The sequence below is a fragment of the Seriola dumerili genome, unplaced genomic scaffold (genome assembly GCF_002260705.1).
Source record: "Seriola dumerili isolate Sdu_G_001 unplaced genomic scaffold, Sdu_1.0 BDQW01000104.1, whole genome shotgun sequence".
Classification (NCBI taxonomy): domain Eukaryota; kingdom Metazoa; phylum Chordata; class Actinopteri; order Carangiformes; family Carangidae; genus Seriola; species Seriola dumerili.
Window position 1 is genome coordinate 840236 of NW_019174359.1, and position 17821 is coordinate 858056.

General features: G+C 40.0%; 1 protein-coding gene across 1 annotated transcript in view; it reads left to right on the top strand.

The window, feature by feature from the left end:
* Window positions 1-6101: 6101 nt before the first annotated feature.
* ntrk1 (neurotrophic receptor tyrosine kinase 1) overlaps window positions 6102-17821 on the top strand; it is a 47131-nt gene continuing 35411 nt past the window's right edge. The window contains exons 1-4 of the mRNA XM_022746383.1: window positions 6102-6298; window positions 12847-12921; window positions 13992-14063; window positions 17018-17086. Of these exons, the coding sequence (XP_022602104.1) occupies window positions 6102-6298; window positions 12847-12921; window positions 13992-14063; window positions 17018-17086 (413 nt within the window). The remainder of the gene's footprint in view (window positions 6299-12846; window positions 12922-13991; window positions 14064-17017; window positions 17087-17821) is intronic.

Consider the following 17821-nt stretch of genomic DNA (forward strand, 5'->3'; position numbering starts at 1 on the left):
TATCCTTAGCAACTGGGTATGCGCCATCTTTTCATGAAGATCATTGATCAAAAGCTCCAGAACAGCCACTAAATGGACCTTGTTTTCTTATTGTCAAAGGAAATTTGGAAAGTCTGAGTAAGTATTGTGTCACCGACATCTTTGAACTTCCACCAGGAGGGAATTATTTGTTCAGGCAATCAGTTTTTAAATACTTAGATATTCATGGTTGATGTTTGGGCAACCAAAGATGCTGAAATTATTTTAATAGAATATAATCCATCATATCAGTGTTCTGTACATTAGTCAATGTACAGCAAGTGAATGGCAGCCAGAGGCAACACAGCCTACATACAAACATGGCAGCTCTGTACATTTACCACTTAAAGTGTAAAAGCCTTTCCTTGTCCTTGGTCCAAAAGAGCTTTTACTCACCTGCTCATTTTCTTGTTACACTCTCTCTCTTTCTTTCTCTCTGTCACCCACTCCTTCCACCTCTCTCTCTCTCTCTGTCTCTCTCTCTCTCTCTCTCTCTCTCTCTCTCTCTATCTTGCCAATGCTGCACATATATATGAAACTGATTGATTATTGTTTAAGGGTCTGACAGTAGTGCAGCCTCTCTTAGACTCTTCCTCTCCGCATGTGTTTAACATCCCCCCACTCAACCCCTCCGCACCCCAGCCCTTCCTTGTGCTGTTGCTACGCAGATATACTGTTCATGTATGCCATATAAAATAACATACAGTAGATGCACCCATTGGTTTTTACAGCCTTGAAAGTGTTCTCAAGTCTTTTTCTTTATCATGATAGGATGAAAGGGAATACCTTGATAACTTTCTCCAGACTTTCTGGAGGCGTTTCCAACAAAAAGGATTAAACTGATCTTTACTTTTGTGAAATTCTCAAACCTTTAACAAAACACAAGCTCTTTCTCTTATAGGTAGCTCCTTCATATTTTCTGCCAAACAAGTTACATTTAAATAGAAGAAAGCAAAAAAAAGAAAAAACAAAGTTCACCCTTTGCACAGTATGTTGGTTGAAAAGCATCACAGTCAGGGAAAAGTGGCTTTAACTCTATATTTGTCAAGATGCTGAGATTAAAAGAAGCATTGTACAGACAGTGGTGTAAAAACAGTCTACAGCCATGCTAGCAGCTCTGTGAGGCTGCTTCTTTGAGCTAACTGCTAACATTAGCATGCTAACGTGCTCATAATGACAATGCTAACATGCTCATGATTACTGTCTTAGTTTAAGTAGTAAGCATGCTAATATTTACTCATTAGCAATAAACACAAATAAACCAAAGAGTGGCGCCACGGTGGCACCAAATGAGAAGTTAAGTTATTACGATTCAACCAGAGGGGAACATGATTGTTTCTTCCAAATTTCACAGCAATCCATCTGATAGTTTTCAAGACATTTCACTCAATATTACAGAAGTCAATCTCATGGTGACACAAGAGTAAAAGTCAGGGCATTATCAATGTTAGCAGGATTCATTTTCCAGGAACCACAGATGTCTGTATGCAAGTCATTGGAATTCACCCTCTGTCCACTTTGGACATGTGCACCAAACTCCATCCTATAGTTTTTGAGACATTTAATTAAAAACTAAAAATGTCAACCACATGATGGTGCTAGAGGAAAAGTCAGGGGATCCTTAAAGTGAGGATGCTTCATCCTCTGGGCACCATGATTATATCTATACAAAATTCCATGCCAGTCCATTTGATAGTTGTTGAGATAGTTCAGTCTGAAACAAAGTGGATTGCCGTCTTCAGGGTTGTGCTGCTAGCGTGGCTAAAAAGGCAAAATATTTCTCTAAAACAGCTGGGCATTGATGATGGGATGAAGGGAGATGGGTTTTTGATAGTTTTTGGACAACAGTGGGTCTCTATACCTCAGAGGAATAAGATATATCAAGATTTGTTTGCTGGACTTTTATCTCAGAATGATTTAATGAGGCTGCACACTGAGCAGTTGCATATTCGTGTGTGTATGTGACAGAAAGATAGAGAGAGGAAGTTATGGACACATGGTGGAGATATGGCTGGTAACATGGTCAAGTCTATAAAACAGGATGTAACAGTGGCTGTGTCTGTTCTTAGTAAGCTGAGTCCTACCCAGTATGTATATCTTTGACGTGACAGGGGGAGATTGATTCAAAATCCAAGTGTTGCAATTAACCCCTTCTATGACCATCAATCACTATAATGCATAAAAACAGTAATCTAATTAAATACCCAGAGAGAAAGGAGGCCATTATTATCTGTCAAACGTCCACTATTTCCAAATGATGGGAGGTTGAAAATTGTCACATGGCTTGTATGAAATTAGATTATATGTAAATTAATTGTGCTGATTGAAATGAGGACAAGGACAGACAGAAATGAGCATGAGAGAAAAGATATGATGCAATAATGCCACATACAGAATTTGTTTGTAAAATACCAGTCATAAGAAGTATGTTATGAAAATCAGAATATTTTGATTTAGTGTTGTTTATCATAATGTAATTTTGTGTCATATTTTTCAGCTGGTGGATATCTCTGAGTAAAACTATAATATGTCTCATATTCTTCTATTGTTCAGAGCAGACAATTTTAAATGGATGTTTTATTCTAGTTGTCAACTTTATGAAGTTAACATGGACCTCTAGAGGAAGCTGATGATGTGTGTGGGCGGCAAATGTAAATTGCTTGATTGGTTATTGTTTTATCAGGACTTATTGTGTCCAACCAAACTCCTGATTCTAAGCAGACTCCTTATAGCAAGTGATTGTGCTGCAGTTTCCAGCAAAATAAATATAAATTTATTTAACTAAATAAACATGAACAGAGGGTAACTTAATTCTTTCTTTCTGTGCTTTATCTCTCAGTTGGACGTAAGGGAGGCGGCGTTGCTATGGGAAAATCAGAGGAAAGCAAAATTGACCTATGATAATAGTGTGACCACAAACACAAGATGTAGTGAACAACTCTAATGCCGTGTCTCAAATCAAACACTGCCATCGGGCCCTCACCTGAAATGACGATCGCAACATGTGACCATGATTGCTGCTCTTGAAAATTTTACTTTCCTGTTTGTGCCCTCTTTGTCATATGACATGGAAATTATGCCACCATTGGCGCTGACGATGTGTCCTCCTTCCTTGGTTGCTGTTTTCAATAGTTTGAAAATATGTTGGTGGTCCCTCCCCTTCTGCTACATCGCCAACATGGCTACTGTTGACAATGAGTGTCCATTGTTTTACACTCAATTTTTTCAGTAATTAGCAAAAATACAAACACAAAAGTTCAGCTGAGGCTGATGGGAATTTCATCATAGTTTGATGATATTTAGTCATAAAGACAAATTAGAATTTTAACCAGATGGTGGCGCTAGATAAAACTTTAGATAAAGCTCTTTCATACCCCCCTCAGAAAGGTTTGTAATGTCTCTACCAAATTTCATGGCAATCCATCTAGTAAATGTTGAGACCTTTCACTGGATAAGGTAAGATCTTTGCTTTCTTGCACTAGAGGAAAAGTCAGATCACCACTGGATTCCTCCCATCCAATAGTTGAGATATTTCAATCTGGATCAGAGTGGTGGACCCACTGCTATGCCGCTATCATGGTTGAAATATTGGTTTAAAATAGAAAGCAATATATATACTAAGGGTGTCAAAACATGCTCAAATAATGTACATTACAACCTGTTTGCATGATTTAATTTGCATATGTTTGTTTAGCATGATTATGTTGAATGTTGTCAATTACGCCTCCCAAATGCCGTCCATTCAGTTTTTCATCTTCTAACTGCTCTGCCTGACGAGCTCTCAAACACGTTTCCTGTGAATGAGTGCCTTGTCCCGCCGCACTATTTGCTGAGCTAAGACCAAGAAAAAGGGGGCGTAAAAGGAAGAGTAATTAAGCCACCAGATAATCCTGATGACGGCAGCAAAAATGGCTATTCAGCTTATGGCCAGTAATTGTGGTTGGGACACTATGACCTTACTCATGTGCAGACTAAGACTAAGAGGAATGGGGGTGGGGCACATGTAAGAACCAGCCCCCCTCATGTACAGAACACATGTGTGATGGACAGAGCCAGGTCTCTGCAGCAGGTTAATGTTAGCAGTTATAGGATTAGAGGCACTGTCAGTGATGTAGACATAGAGCTGACCTGCTGGCATGGTTTTACTTTATTTATAAACTGAAACCATGAAAAGTGCAAGGGTTTAGGTTCGGTTTTAGAAATTAAATCAGAGCTTCACCAACAAAACAAGAGGAAAAAAAACATTTAAATATGTGAATGCTTTTTCCTGTTTCCATATTTAATTAAAACTATTATCTAGCTTTCCAAATTGATAGTGATTTAACAAAGGAAAAATAAATTTAATATACTAATGCCACTTAAAAGTCTTTATTTTATATATGAGTTTCTTTATTACAAAAGGGCAGTGTCTTTTAATACCTTATCTTTGCATTTTTAGTGTTTTTTTTTTAGGGGAATACTGATTACAAATAATAACACGTATGAGTTCATAACATCTTTACTGCCCTGTGTAGTGGCTGCAGGTGCAACCGTGTCTGCTAGAAATTATGTTTCTATTCAACTAAACTGCAACAGCAGATGCATTTTGTAGGAAACATAATTGTGACGTGACCAACTTTGTACGCCCACCATCCACCCCAATCACCTCCTGGGGACTCAGCTGATGTTGCTTCTGAACATAATCCGTTACGTTTCCTTTGCAGTTTAGTTTTATAGAAACGTAATTTTTAGATGACCGGGTTGGAATATGTGACTGAACCAAAAATGTAGTGTGAATTCTGTTGATTTTTAAAAAATACTCCCCACATTTAGCATTTCACGTCTGTAACATTCTCAGACTCGTGATGAACTATTTCTTTTTTAAAATCTGAAGCAGTAACACCAAAGATATCTTCTTTTTTTATTTCGTGCATTATTCATCTTTGTCAAAACCCAATACCTACATTACCGACAGCTGAGCTGGGTGGAGCGGGGCTGCAGAGGTCTGGTAACCTCACTTCATCTCAGATTCTCTCAAAAACAGATTTCAATGGAACGTTTGGCCCTGATTTCAGGTCCACAGAACATTTTTTCATTTCAAAATCAGAGGTGTGTCGCTACCACAGAGCATTTGTTCAGTCATGTGTGGCAAGAGATAATGTTGGAGCATGACAGCAAAGTACTGGAGTCGGTCAGTTGTTGTGACTACCACTTGAATTGTTTCAAGATCACAATGAGGGACATGTAAATTTTGTACCAGCAACTGTGAGGCTGACAACACTGTATATGAGCCAGTGATGAAAAACAACACGCTCAGAGACCCATACTCCTTTGCTTTCATTTCCTATCATTAGATCCTGCTTGGAGTTCACACTGTTGAAAAACAGCTTATTGCAGATAGTGATTTTCCACAGCCATTAAATTCATCACTGACCTCCCAAGTCTAAACCATCATGAACCTTCCAACAATCAATTCTCCGAGGACAGAGAGCTGCATCCATCCGTACGGGAGCATGTTGCTACAGGAGTTTTAGCGTGAGTGTGAGAGTGTTGCTGCGTCCAAAACCGGCACCCACGAGCCCTGACTTCTTGGCTCTGCTTGCACCTCGAGCTGCTGGGACACCAGACCTCTCACCCGGGGGGGGGGGGGGGGGGGACAGATGAGATCTCCATCACCATCTCCTCCTGTCATCATTATCAACACACACCCTTAACCCCCCCCGCCCCCACCCAACCCCTCCCTCTTCCTCCTCTCGCTTTCTGAGGTGTCTGGTGACTCTGGCCCCTGTTATCTTGCCCCTCCCTTTATTGTGGAGGAGAGGGAGAGAGAGGGAGAAAGAGAGAGGCTGCAGCCCACTACCACCATGTCCCCAGAGGCCCCTTGCCTGACTGCCTGCCTGCCTGCCCCTCCTGCTGCTCAGTACAGCTGTGGCTCAGTCCCAGACCCTGACCAGCTGGGATCTCAACCCTGCCAGGGAGCCACTAGAAGAGTGTGTGAAAGCACCTCTCTCCGCTCACTCTTCATTAAGTGAACCACACAGACACTAACTCCAACTACAGCTGCCAAACCTCTGCACTGCTGCTGAGAAGATCCTCTTTTCAGCATGGCTGTGGCACCCCGGGCCCTGACGCTTCTCCTGCCCCTGGTGCTCGCCCTGATCAGCCTGGCCCCGGCGCCCACTTTGGGAGGTTGCCCGTCGGCTTGCCGGTGCTCATTCGTCATGTTGCAATGTCTGGAGCCAGATGGTATCACCGGCGTCCCGATTCTGGCAGCGCAAGAGAGCGATAACGTGACAGAGATGTGAGTAAGATGTGTCACCTGCCCTGCATGTGCCTCTAAATGTGCATGAGTGTTTCAGATGCGCTCACATGTCTTGATGTTGTTGGATGGCCAAGATGGATTTTCTGTTCACTTTATTCTTTTGGGTTGGTGTTGAATTTGTTCAGCGTTTTTAATGGAGCATTTGGAGCTGCTTCCATTTCTAACCTGAAGTTTCAGGTTAGGAAAATACTTGCTGATAACTTTGTGTTGCGCACTGGTTCAGGAGAGTATGTTTATGTAGACCAGGTGTTAAATGGCTCCAAAAACATTGATAGGGTTCCTAGGATGAGTGATACAAAAGGAGAAGTTTTCGATGGATGAAGATGGACCAGTTGCATTGACTGTATCATCTTAGGTTGTGCCACTATAAAGTTGCTTTCCATTGTTTAGGCTAAGAACAACAAGTGCTTCTCTGCATGCTGTGGCTTTTTTTCTTGACTTGGAGTGCAGCGTTGTCTTTCTTTATTTCTCATTATTTGATCAGCAGAGCTGAAGTCTGACGCTTGCACAGTGTGTTTGTCCAGTTGTTGTGAGCAAGATGATGTTCATGTCTCACCAAAGTACCACAGCAAAGTATTGGACAGTATCTGCCTTCAGTCCCTCAAGATCACAATGAGCAAAATGAAAGCTGTCTTCAAGGCTTTGTTTACACCTCACTATTAGATACACTTAGATTCAGCTGTGTTTTCAGACCATGTAGAGTGTTTGTTCTTAGCGTTAGCCAAATCCATGTGCTGCTTGATGTGAGGTAAATCTACTGCTGTTTGAGATGCATTAACGTGGCAGTGATTCAGTCACTTTGGTTACTGGATATCAATTATGGATTGGTGCTGACAAAAATGGACATAAAGGGACGGGAAGTGATGTTGTATCATCCAGTGCACAACATAGTGTGGCCTCAGGGTCCTGTCAGCTGTCAGCCATAGTATGTTCACATGTTGCTAAGTTACAGATCTGACTGTTACTTTGCTGAATAAAAATACGTAACAGCACTACTAGTATCCCCTGACGTGTAAAAATGCATTTCTGAAAAATGCTTGCTTTTTTTTTTTTTTTGGTCTGTTGATACAAAGTTACACAGTTTCATAAACTTTAGTTTGAATCTTTGTTCTGCTGCTCTGGTGCTGTCTCGTCTGCAAAAGATTTACTTTTGAAGCATTTTACAGCCAGACATCAGCAATGAAAAACTTGATTCACAATAATGTTAAAGCTTGAAGTTTTTCTCTACAACATCTGATATTGACAAAATAAGCAACTATCAAAGTAAGATTTGAAAAAAGCCTCTTTAGGTGCCAGTTTAAGACTAAAAAACCCATCAGGACTGTGTGGGTGTGGTTTGATTCGGAGTCCGCAAATTTAGGAAAATTTTTAATCTGCAGATACAAAGTTATGACTTTTTATCTGCTCCCACTTCTGTACACCAGTAAACTTTTTGCACAATACATGTGTACGAGTTTCTTGAGATTAATAAATCATTACTTCCTGTACCATAGTTGAAAACCACATGTTGTAATCTGAGATACAAGTATTTTTCAATTTTTGAGGCTCTAATGTAAATTCCGTTCCTGATGAACGATCTGCTGACCTGCCTGTACCACTGAGGTTGTCCTGACCTTATTTAAGTTCCTTTTCTGTGGTTCAACTGGTGCACAACAGATGAAATAAGAAATGGCTGATCATTCATGCTGTGGTTTGGAGGGTAGCTTGATGTAGGTAGTTCTTTGCAGCCATACTTGTCATGTTTTCGTGGACAGACAGTCCCTGGGGGAATGTGTTTGAATAAAACTCATCTAAGTGGTTGCTCAGATGAACTGAGACTTCTCGCTCAGCTACAGCATGTCTGCAGCAGATGACTGTTATTTAACGCTGGCTTTTTAAAACTTTGTATGGGAAAAGAAGTAAAAACTGACCACCTGTGATTTAAAGAAGGCTGCTGTATTATTATGCAACCCACCATCAGCTCCAGCATGGAAAACTAAATGTCACTCTCTGCACCACCACGCTGTTCTCTCTTTGTTCCTGTCCCCGGATCTGAGCAATTAGCACTTGTTAAGAAGGAACTGCATTTGTGAAACGCTGTTTCGGTGGAGCACGTAAATTTACCGATGCTCGCTGCCTCTATTCACCTATACCCCACTCTCCTCTTTCCCTCCCCCTCTCGGTTTTTTTTTTCTCCCCAATCTCTCTCTCTCTCTCTCTCTCTCTCTCTTACCTCAGAGGTATTTCCTTGTACCTGCAGTTAAGCATGCTTCGCAAAGCTCAGGGTGAGGCTTGACATTCTCTCTCAACCGTTCAATCAATAAGTAAGCAGGTCTTTCTCTGCTTCTGTTTACCGCGGTGCTCTACATGCCAGCAAACAACAACACTCACTGTATTGGCAGTGCAAGGGAATACAGCCGACGCGTGGAACAAACAAGGGCCCATTAACTGTGAAACAGGGGCTGAAATTCATCATACGCTGAGTTATAAATTCAATTTTGTGAATTGCCAGTCAATGCCCCCACCCGGGAACAATAGATGATATACAACCCACTTGGCTCAATCCAATAAGTATGGGCGATGGGTGATCCTGGGCCCACCTGCCCTGTAATCACATTATTGCTGTGTGGGTCAATCAGACATGAATAAAAAGGTTTGTGTGTTGCAGCTGACAAACAGAGAACTGGGAGGTTGAAACAATGCCACATGCTGAAAGTGGCTGTCATCATCTAGAAATTGCTGCAGGTATCTATCTATCTATCTATCTATCTATCTATCTATCTATCTATCTATCTATCTATCTATCTATCTGTCTATCTGTCTGTCTGTCTGTCTGTCTGTCTGTCTGTCTGTGTATCTATCTATCTGTCTATCTATCTGTCTGTCTGTCTGTCTGTGTATCTATCTATCTGTCTATCTGTCTATCTATCTGTCTGTCTGTCTGTCTGTCTGTCTGTGTATCTATCTATCTATCTATCTATCTATCTATCTGTCTGTCTGTCTGTCTGTCTATCTGACTATCTGTCTGTCTATCTTGTTATTTTGCAGATTAGAATAAGATTTCACACAGAAAACCTTGAGTATTATAAAATATGATGTATTATTGTAGTTTTACCCAGAAGAATATAAAAGTGAGCACCTCGTCTAGCTGCGAAATTAAATTGATCTCTACATAATGCACCAATAATAACAATCATAACAATTATATGGCATACAGTATAGTAATATAACACTGACAGGAGCCTATTTGACAGGAGTTCTACCTTAACTATACCTATCTATCTACCTGCCTCTATCAGTGAAGGATATGTACTCAAGTACTAGACATGCACACAGTTTGAGGTCTATCTATCGAGCTATAGTACCACCAGCTGTCTGTGTGCATTGACAATAATATCACACTGACTGGGGCCATTCTGCTGCCTAATCAACTTTTATATTTTGATACTTAAAGTAAATTTTTCTGATAGAACTTTTGTACTTTCCAGGAAGATGTCTTCATTAAGTTTAAGTGATAAACATTACTGTAATATTCTCTCTAACCATTAGAAATGCTGTAGCCCTAATATGTCACATGGCTGACTGGAAATCAGCTGGATTTTCTTTCTCCAATCCTCTGCAAGTGCTGTGGTGCCTTTTTTGTCTCAACAAAATGTACTTTAAAAGCTTTTTTCCAACCAGTGCATATATAATTCACAATAGCTTGCATTTAAAGCCCCTGAAAACTTTCAACTCTCAAGTTGGTCTCCATAACATTAGAAAGTTAGATTACAAGTGTGAATAAAACATTCTTAGGTATCATTTATAACAAGTTTAGTAGTTGAAAACGCAGCAGGACTGTGTTTGTGCAGTTTAGGTAAACAATCCTTACTGGTGCAAGAAAATACACAAGATTACATTTCTCCAACTGAGCCACTTCAAACTGGAGAGAAGAAAACAGAAAGAAACCACAAAATACAGAAGTATTTCTAACTATAATAACTTTGGCAGATTATTTAATGTTCAGGTAGGACTCCATCACTCAGGGTAAGAAGCTGATTGAGGAAATATGTTTTTAAGGCCTTTAAAGATGTACTTAAAATGTTTTTATTCTGATGCATACACCATATGCAGCCTTCAGCAGCTGAATCAACACCTCTTAAACTCAACAAAAACTGAACATCATAACCTTCATTTGGAGTCAAACTGCTGCCTCATAGTGGTACATTGGTGCACTTGGGGCTTGGAGCCGGAGAAGCTGGAATGCATGTGTAGACTTTGACACTAGGAGACTGATTTCATATTCATCTGCTGAAGCTGGAATGGAAGTGCTTTCATCAAGTCTTAGTTTAAGACATGTTTTTACAAGATAATTGTTTGACATCACAACTAGTTTGGAAGTCAGTTGAGGTTCAATATGCAACTGTGAGGCGGAAACCTGAAACCTCCAGTGAACAAACACTGAAAATGGACTTTTCAGTGAAGTAGAAGACGTCTTGAGTTCTGCAGTTAAACTTTAGCAAATGAACAATATTTGCATGTTGATTGAATCTGGATTTGTATTGTAGTATTTTTATGTCTTAATGTCTGGAGAGGAACTTTAAACTTATACATCATAGTGCTAGTGGTTTGAGACTACATTAGCTGCCACTAGCATAACAAACCCAAATCTCCAACCCAGCTATATGTGGTTGAGTTGCATTGTGGGTAATGAAGGTGCCAGGTTTTGAGAAGACAGAGTGCAAGGAATAAAAAGAAGATGTCTTCGGTTCTGTTGCACTGATTTTAATGGATAGGTCTGACAGTGTTATAGAACAACAAAGCTAAAAGGTTTTAAAAGTACAGCAAACTATCATTGACTATTCCAAAATAAAAGCAGGCTTGAGATGCAAAGATATATTTCAATTTAAAAAATGTGTAAATAAAGATTTAATGCAAAGTGCATTTGTCTTTGATTCACATATTCAGGTTGATTTTCTGTTTCATAAATTAAACATGTTGGGGGTGAGGGGTTGTTTACTTTGTTTAGTTGGTTCAGTGGCTTTGTAACAACAAAATTCTGCCTTCAGGTTAGACTGCAGCAAACTCACCTTCACAGCCTGCTCTTCCTGTCTGCATTAAAAATATCTTAATGTTAGTTCATGTGCTTTCATCATTATTTTTCTCTCATCTCTGATTGTCGTTGCCTCAAGGAACTCTCCTGAAAATAACTTTTTAATAATGAAAATTTAGTAATTTCCTTTTATTTTGATCATTTGGTTCATTTTATGTGGAAAAGAATTATATATTTTGTTTTCTAGAAAGGTATGAAGACATTCACCTGGATAAAATCTCTCAATATTTGAATCTAGTGAATCTAATCTTTTCAGACAAGCTTATTAAAGAAGTGTCCTCTTGAGCTAAATGGACAAAATTCATATATTGGATGGAAGGCAGGGGGCAGAGAAAGAGGTGGATGAGGGAAGACAATGGGATGGACAGTTTGCTCCAACGAGATCCTTGGTAAGTCCGATCAAACCATCTATTCAAACATCTCATGAAAAGGGCTGGCTGTCCTTGCAGTGAGTGCTGAATTGATCTACAGCTCACTAGTTATTCTGAGGTAGGCTGAGTGGAATAGTGGAAAATGACTCATTGAGAAGAATTTCCCATCAGCCTCATCTACCTGGCGTCTCTTAAGGTATTATTTTTTCCACATGAGCAGCGGATTAAGTTCTGATATGAGCGTTGTGGGTCCCTGGACATCTCGGCCGGTTTTGTTATCTGTTGTTAGTTTGTTCGGTGGATGTCAGGGAGGTCGGATACATGTCAATGAGGTTGACTGTGGATGCTAACCACCTTCTTTTATTCCTTCATCATAGTTTTGTATCCCACTCGCTCCCCAGGTTGCATCTGTTTCTTCCCATCCTCTTTTTTTCCTGTTGTTCTTCTCCACTCTGAATGACGATGCCTCTTAAAAAAGGGTTAATGGTCTAAGTAATTAGCTGCTGAGTATTGACACAGAGGTCACACAGGTGACTCTAATTCGATTCAGCCTCTTCTGCTGCTTTCGGTGTTCGGTGTGGATTGTTATTGTTAATAGATTGGCATTTCTATGCTTTACTTTGAGTAAAAAATGGAGAACCATTTCTCTTTTGTTCTCTTTGTTGGCATGGTCTTGTATTTGGTACAAAACTGCCCTCTCTAAAATAGCAAATCAGCAGTCTGTGAAGATTCTCAGTCATCCAGGTCATGGTTATTCAGTACTGAATGTACTGAAGCCTCTTAGATGAGAGTTGAAACGTCTTCAAGTACCTACAACCAAGTCCTGTTTTGGTCCTTCTTGGATGGCAAATCAGTATATTTTCAGTCATCTGTGCACAGTTAAAATTCCCTAAATGAAAAAACGAAAACTTATATGTCGCTGGTGAAGGATTTTATTCACTTGTTTTTTGCAATTTTCAAGTGTTTTGTATCTTTCTTTTTTTTTTTTTTTGTAACCACTGAAGGTCACAACAAAATGTATGTATTTACCCTGCAACTCTCTCTCCCTCTCTTTCTCTCCCTCCCTTTTTTTTTTTATTAACCAGTTACATAGAAAACCAAGTAGGCCTGGAGAATATAACAGAATTTGATCTTGTGAACTACCGCGAGCTGAAGAACCTGTAAGTAATGCTTTTCTCACAACTTGCTGTACAACAAAGACACATGTTCAGCAATTCATGCTTCCAGATGACAGACTAACATCAATGTGATCCTATACAACTGACTGTTCGCTGAGCCCCCCCTTCACTTACCGTTGATACGCTTGTCAAGCTCTCAGCTCCCGCAGTGCTGTCAGTAATTCTGGGAACAATGAGTCTTTCATTTCAGGAAAAAAAAGTACGCTTCTCATGTCTAGCGGCAATCATCCATTTTGTCGTCTGAGCTTTCGCAGGCAAATTTGATTAGCTTAAGCTAGCTAATTAAGCTAATGTTAGCTCGATGAGTTTGAAACCTGGTCTCCAGTTGATGTTTTAGTGGCTACATTTATACTGCACTAAGACTTAGGCTAGATATTATACTATTATAAGTGTGATGAGGAAAACTAAAAGATAACGCTCGGTTGGTGCTGATAGTAAACCAGTTAGCCAAACATGCTAGCATTTGAAGCTTACGTTGGAGCAGATAAACATCGTGTAATTCATTCCTTACAATTTTTGCTTTTTTGGCTTTGGAAAGGCAAAATAAAGACGCTGCACATAGCTGCTGTGCCTAGTTATGGTTGCTATGGTTGGTCAATCACTGTTTGTGGACTTTTGTTTAGCTGATGTTCAATTGCAGCCATGTCTTAGCTTCCTTCTCAGCTGTAAATTTGAACATGGGTTGTGTTTTACATATTTCACAATTATGAGTGAATTTACTCAAAATTCAGATTTTGCTGTTTACATCTAAAACAAGTAAACTATTCTTACGTCAAAAATATGTGGACACCCGAAAATTGGACTCTCAAGGGCAGTTTGGAGGGGCATTTCACAGTTTTCTGACAGAACTGACATTTCATTGATTAAGTGAAAGATATAACCTGCAGATTAATCGATAATAATAATAGTGCAACCCCTGCTTTTATCTGTCTCACACAAATTCACACAACTTTTAGTACGTCTGAGTTACAATGGTTTTATTCGCATGTTCAAAATTTAAAACAAACAAACAAACTGTTTTTGTGTTTATTGTGCTTTCTGCCCCTCTCCAGCACGGTTACATCATGTAAGCTGAGGCTCATCTCTGCCAACGCCTTCCAGTACAACCTCAAGCTCCAGTATGTGTAAGTGTCTTTGTCAGTACAAAAGGATTGTCTTCCCAGTGTCATGTTTTGACCCGTGTGTGGGTCAGCTTATTTGTCGCTGTCAGTCGGTGCTCAGCTGGCCTTTTAATACTGCACATGTCACATGAAAGTGAGAGGTACATTTCTCAAAATTACAGTGACTCACATCACTTGTTCAAATGGGTGTATTAGTGATCCACAGATCTGGGAAGTGAGTGAGCCCATTTAAGGCAACCTCCTCTAATCATCGTTCTAAATGGATTTTATAGATTGGATTGTTTGAGAATCTATACAGTTGTTAAAAAAACAGGCAAGTTTAGACAAATTCGTATACTAGACAGTTTGTCTGATATGAGGACTTGCAGCTTTTCTCAGTTTTATATCTTTTCTAAATCTTTTGCATTTAGACTGTTGGTTAGACAAAACAAGCAATTTGAAGATCACCATGAGCTCAGGGAAATTTTGACGACAATTTTTTACTTTTTTGCTAAGGTTCAAAAGACTAAATGATCACTGATTAATGGGGAAACTATATAATTGTGTAGATTTATTTATCTAAAAAAATCTATCCCTCCTTTTTCAACAGTCATGTAGGAAACATATCAGCAGCCTGGTAGTTAAATTGTAACCTTTTCACTTCTTTGTCAGATTTTTAAAGTTACATCATGTCAGTTCATTCCACTCCAGGCCCAACAATAAATAATAATATGAAGACTTATCAACGGGAACCATCAAATTTGTCTATTCATCAGCAGCAGACCCTTATCGCCACCATCTTGTCCTCATCGTTTTACTGAGCGTGTGCGACATGTCCGATGTTGTTTATCTGAAAGACAAGAGGGTTCCGAGGACCAGAGATGGGGCGGCAGTGGTGGCGGTGGTGAGGTGGGCTGGGTGAGCTCGGGAAATTGGAGAAGACATCCACCAGTCACCTTTTACTCGCTCACTTTGGCGGATTATCGACAACTGATGCATAATAAATACACTCCACTAAGGGTCCATTATCACTTAATCAATATTTCACTGTGGAGGGAGAGGGTGGGCTGGGGATGAGTGGAGTATAGGGGCTTCTGTGTGACAGATGTCTTTCTGAGATTAAGAGGGACTGACCATAACTAAACCAAGCAGTGAACATGGAGGCTATGTGAGCTTGGTCCATTTTCCTTTCCCTCCTCGTGTTCTTGTCTTCATCCACAAACCTCCTGGAACTCAGTTGTCTTTCCTAACAATGCATTCAGGTCTTGAGAATGGCTAAAGGAGACTGAGCTGGTATTCCCGGCTCTGCTCTCCCCCCTCTGGACTCGGGGAGGAATCGAGCTGGTAATGGATAAGCCCCAATGGCTAAACCATCTGACATGAACTTTTGGGAGCAAGGAAAACAAATAATTGAACCCTTGGCCCTGCCAGAGTGAATATGTATTGGCTTCCATATGCATGCTCCCCAGTGTGGCTTTGTCATCTTCTGGGGGGAGTTTATTTACCGCCTGGCTTCTTGGCTGTCTGAGGATCATTTGAGAGCCACTGTGATGATATTGCAGTGGTCTGAGAGGATTTACAATAGGATATGCAGCATTCATCCATCATAGCGTTGTTATGATAGATAGCTATGATAGACATACATCATTTTAGATGTAGGCTTAAGTTAATCACCATATTTGTATTTATGTTCTTTGAATTTTAGAAAGGAAGTAAACAAGACTAAAGGCTTCACATCACAGTGGTAAAGTGGTCTTGTGCTGCACACTCCGTGTTGGTTGGCACAATATTTACGACTTGTTTCAGAGACAGTGTTTTTGTAACAAACCTCGACGCTGCATGTGTACTGATAATTCACCAAGTGAATCTAGTTTTTGTCTTGAATGTTATGTTGTACAATTAAATCAAATAATATAGTCCATACTGTGATTGGCTGTGCCCTCAAAGGTCAGTGCAGCTCAGGTCAAAGTTCAACAAAATTGAACAAAGTACAGATGAGGCTGATGGCAATACCATCAGCAAGTGTTTGGTCATAAATCAAAGTATTAGACAAATCAAAGTTTTTACCTCATGATGGTTCGAGATGACAATCATCAGGGTCACCACAGTGATTACAGTTTATCCCTAAGAAGATCATGAATCTGTGTACCAGATTTTATGGCAGTAGAACGTGAACATCATGGTGGTGCCAGAGGAAAAGTCAGATTCATCCTCTGGTAACCATGATTGCCTCCGGCCGGTGCAAACGGCCCTCCCATTCAGGGGGTGCAGAGCATGCTGTGTGTATGTGGCCTATCCCAGTATTTATTCGACCCACATGAACCTGATCCGAGTTGGTGAAGGTTGTTACTTGTTTGACACGACAAATAGAATCTAATTCTGTCTGAAACACTGAAATAGTGTTTCAAGTGCAATTCAGTCCGCATAGACAGGGAGTGTCCTTCCTCCAAGTGTTTGCGACTAATCACCTAATTCACTGAGCCCTACGCAAACACTGAGAGTTGTGCTGGAGGAGTTTGTGAATGTGACTTCTGGCTAGTGTGAAATACTTGTCAAGATAATTGATCAGAATCCATTTGGATGCATTAACGTTTTCCGCAGAGAGTAATTCAAAGCAGGTAAGCATTGTTCTGAAAGTGAGCAATCAAATCACATTGTGACTCAGCTGCAGAACAGGACTAGATTACAACAAAGAAAAGAACATTTTTCTTGTGTATTGTGTATGTTGTGGCAAATCAACAAGTTTCTACAGACCTCTTCTGTTCAGGTGGTTGTTTCCTCTCATGCTAACTCTTAAACTATGTATAAACTGCTGTTGTGTCATTAGAAAAGTAAAATGTTGGCAAAGCAAAGCTACCACATGTAAAAGCTTTTCACAAACTGGGTGCCAAATAGCTTAAATTACTCTTGTGTTGCATACAGCGACAGAGAAGCAAAGTAAATGTTGACAGTATGTGTCTTCTCTCTCTGTTTCATAGGAACCTGGCATCCAACTCACTGGAACACATCTCCTGGAGGGTCTTTCATTTTCTACCTTTACTCAACCTGTGAGTCCCTTTAAGTTGAGAATGAGGATAGTCTCACTCATTAAAATAGGATTCCTATTAGGTAAGGCCACCTGTAAAGGAAGAAACTCACTGACTGCGTTTTATATCAATAGAAGGAGCCAAAAAAAAGCAAAAAGCACTAGCCAAACTTGAACAAGCAGATCTGCGGCTTGTCAACTGCCGAGAAAACATGTCCATTAATGCAAGATGCACAAGACATTTATGGTTAGTCCCATTTGTGCCCTCAGCACTCTCTCACTCAGTGATTTGGTCACCTATTATCCAGAAGCAAATGCGTCTTAAAAGTCATTTCTGTGATTTCACAAAGTGTGTTTCTATCCACCCGTTTTTATGTGCATTTCGTATATCACAAAAAAATATGAGCAATGGAGAACTGGCGCCACCATGCACCCATCTCCTGATATTTACCTACGTGTTTGTTTAGATTAGTGAAATGTGTAAAAAATTAACAGCGTTGCATATTGCAAATTTGGTGAAACAGCCCCATGGCTAGCTAACTCGCTGTAGGAAAGTATGGTTGGTATGGACTTGGAAGGTCAGGTCTAATACGTAGCTTAGATTACTTAGTCTGGCTGAACTGAAAATGTGTGTTTTTAGTCATGTGCAAGAAAAAAAAGACAAAACCTGATCATTTATTTTACAAATAGAAACAGGCTTTTGTGCTTTAAACTGACATTATTATGTGCATCTTATATATGAATCTTACATAAGTAC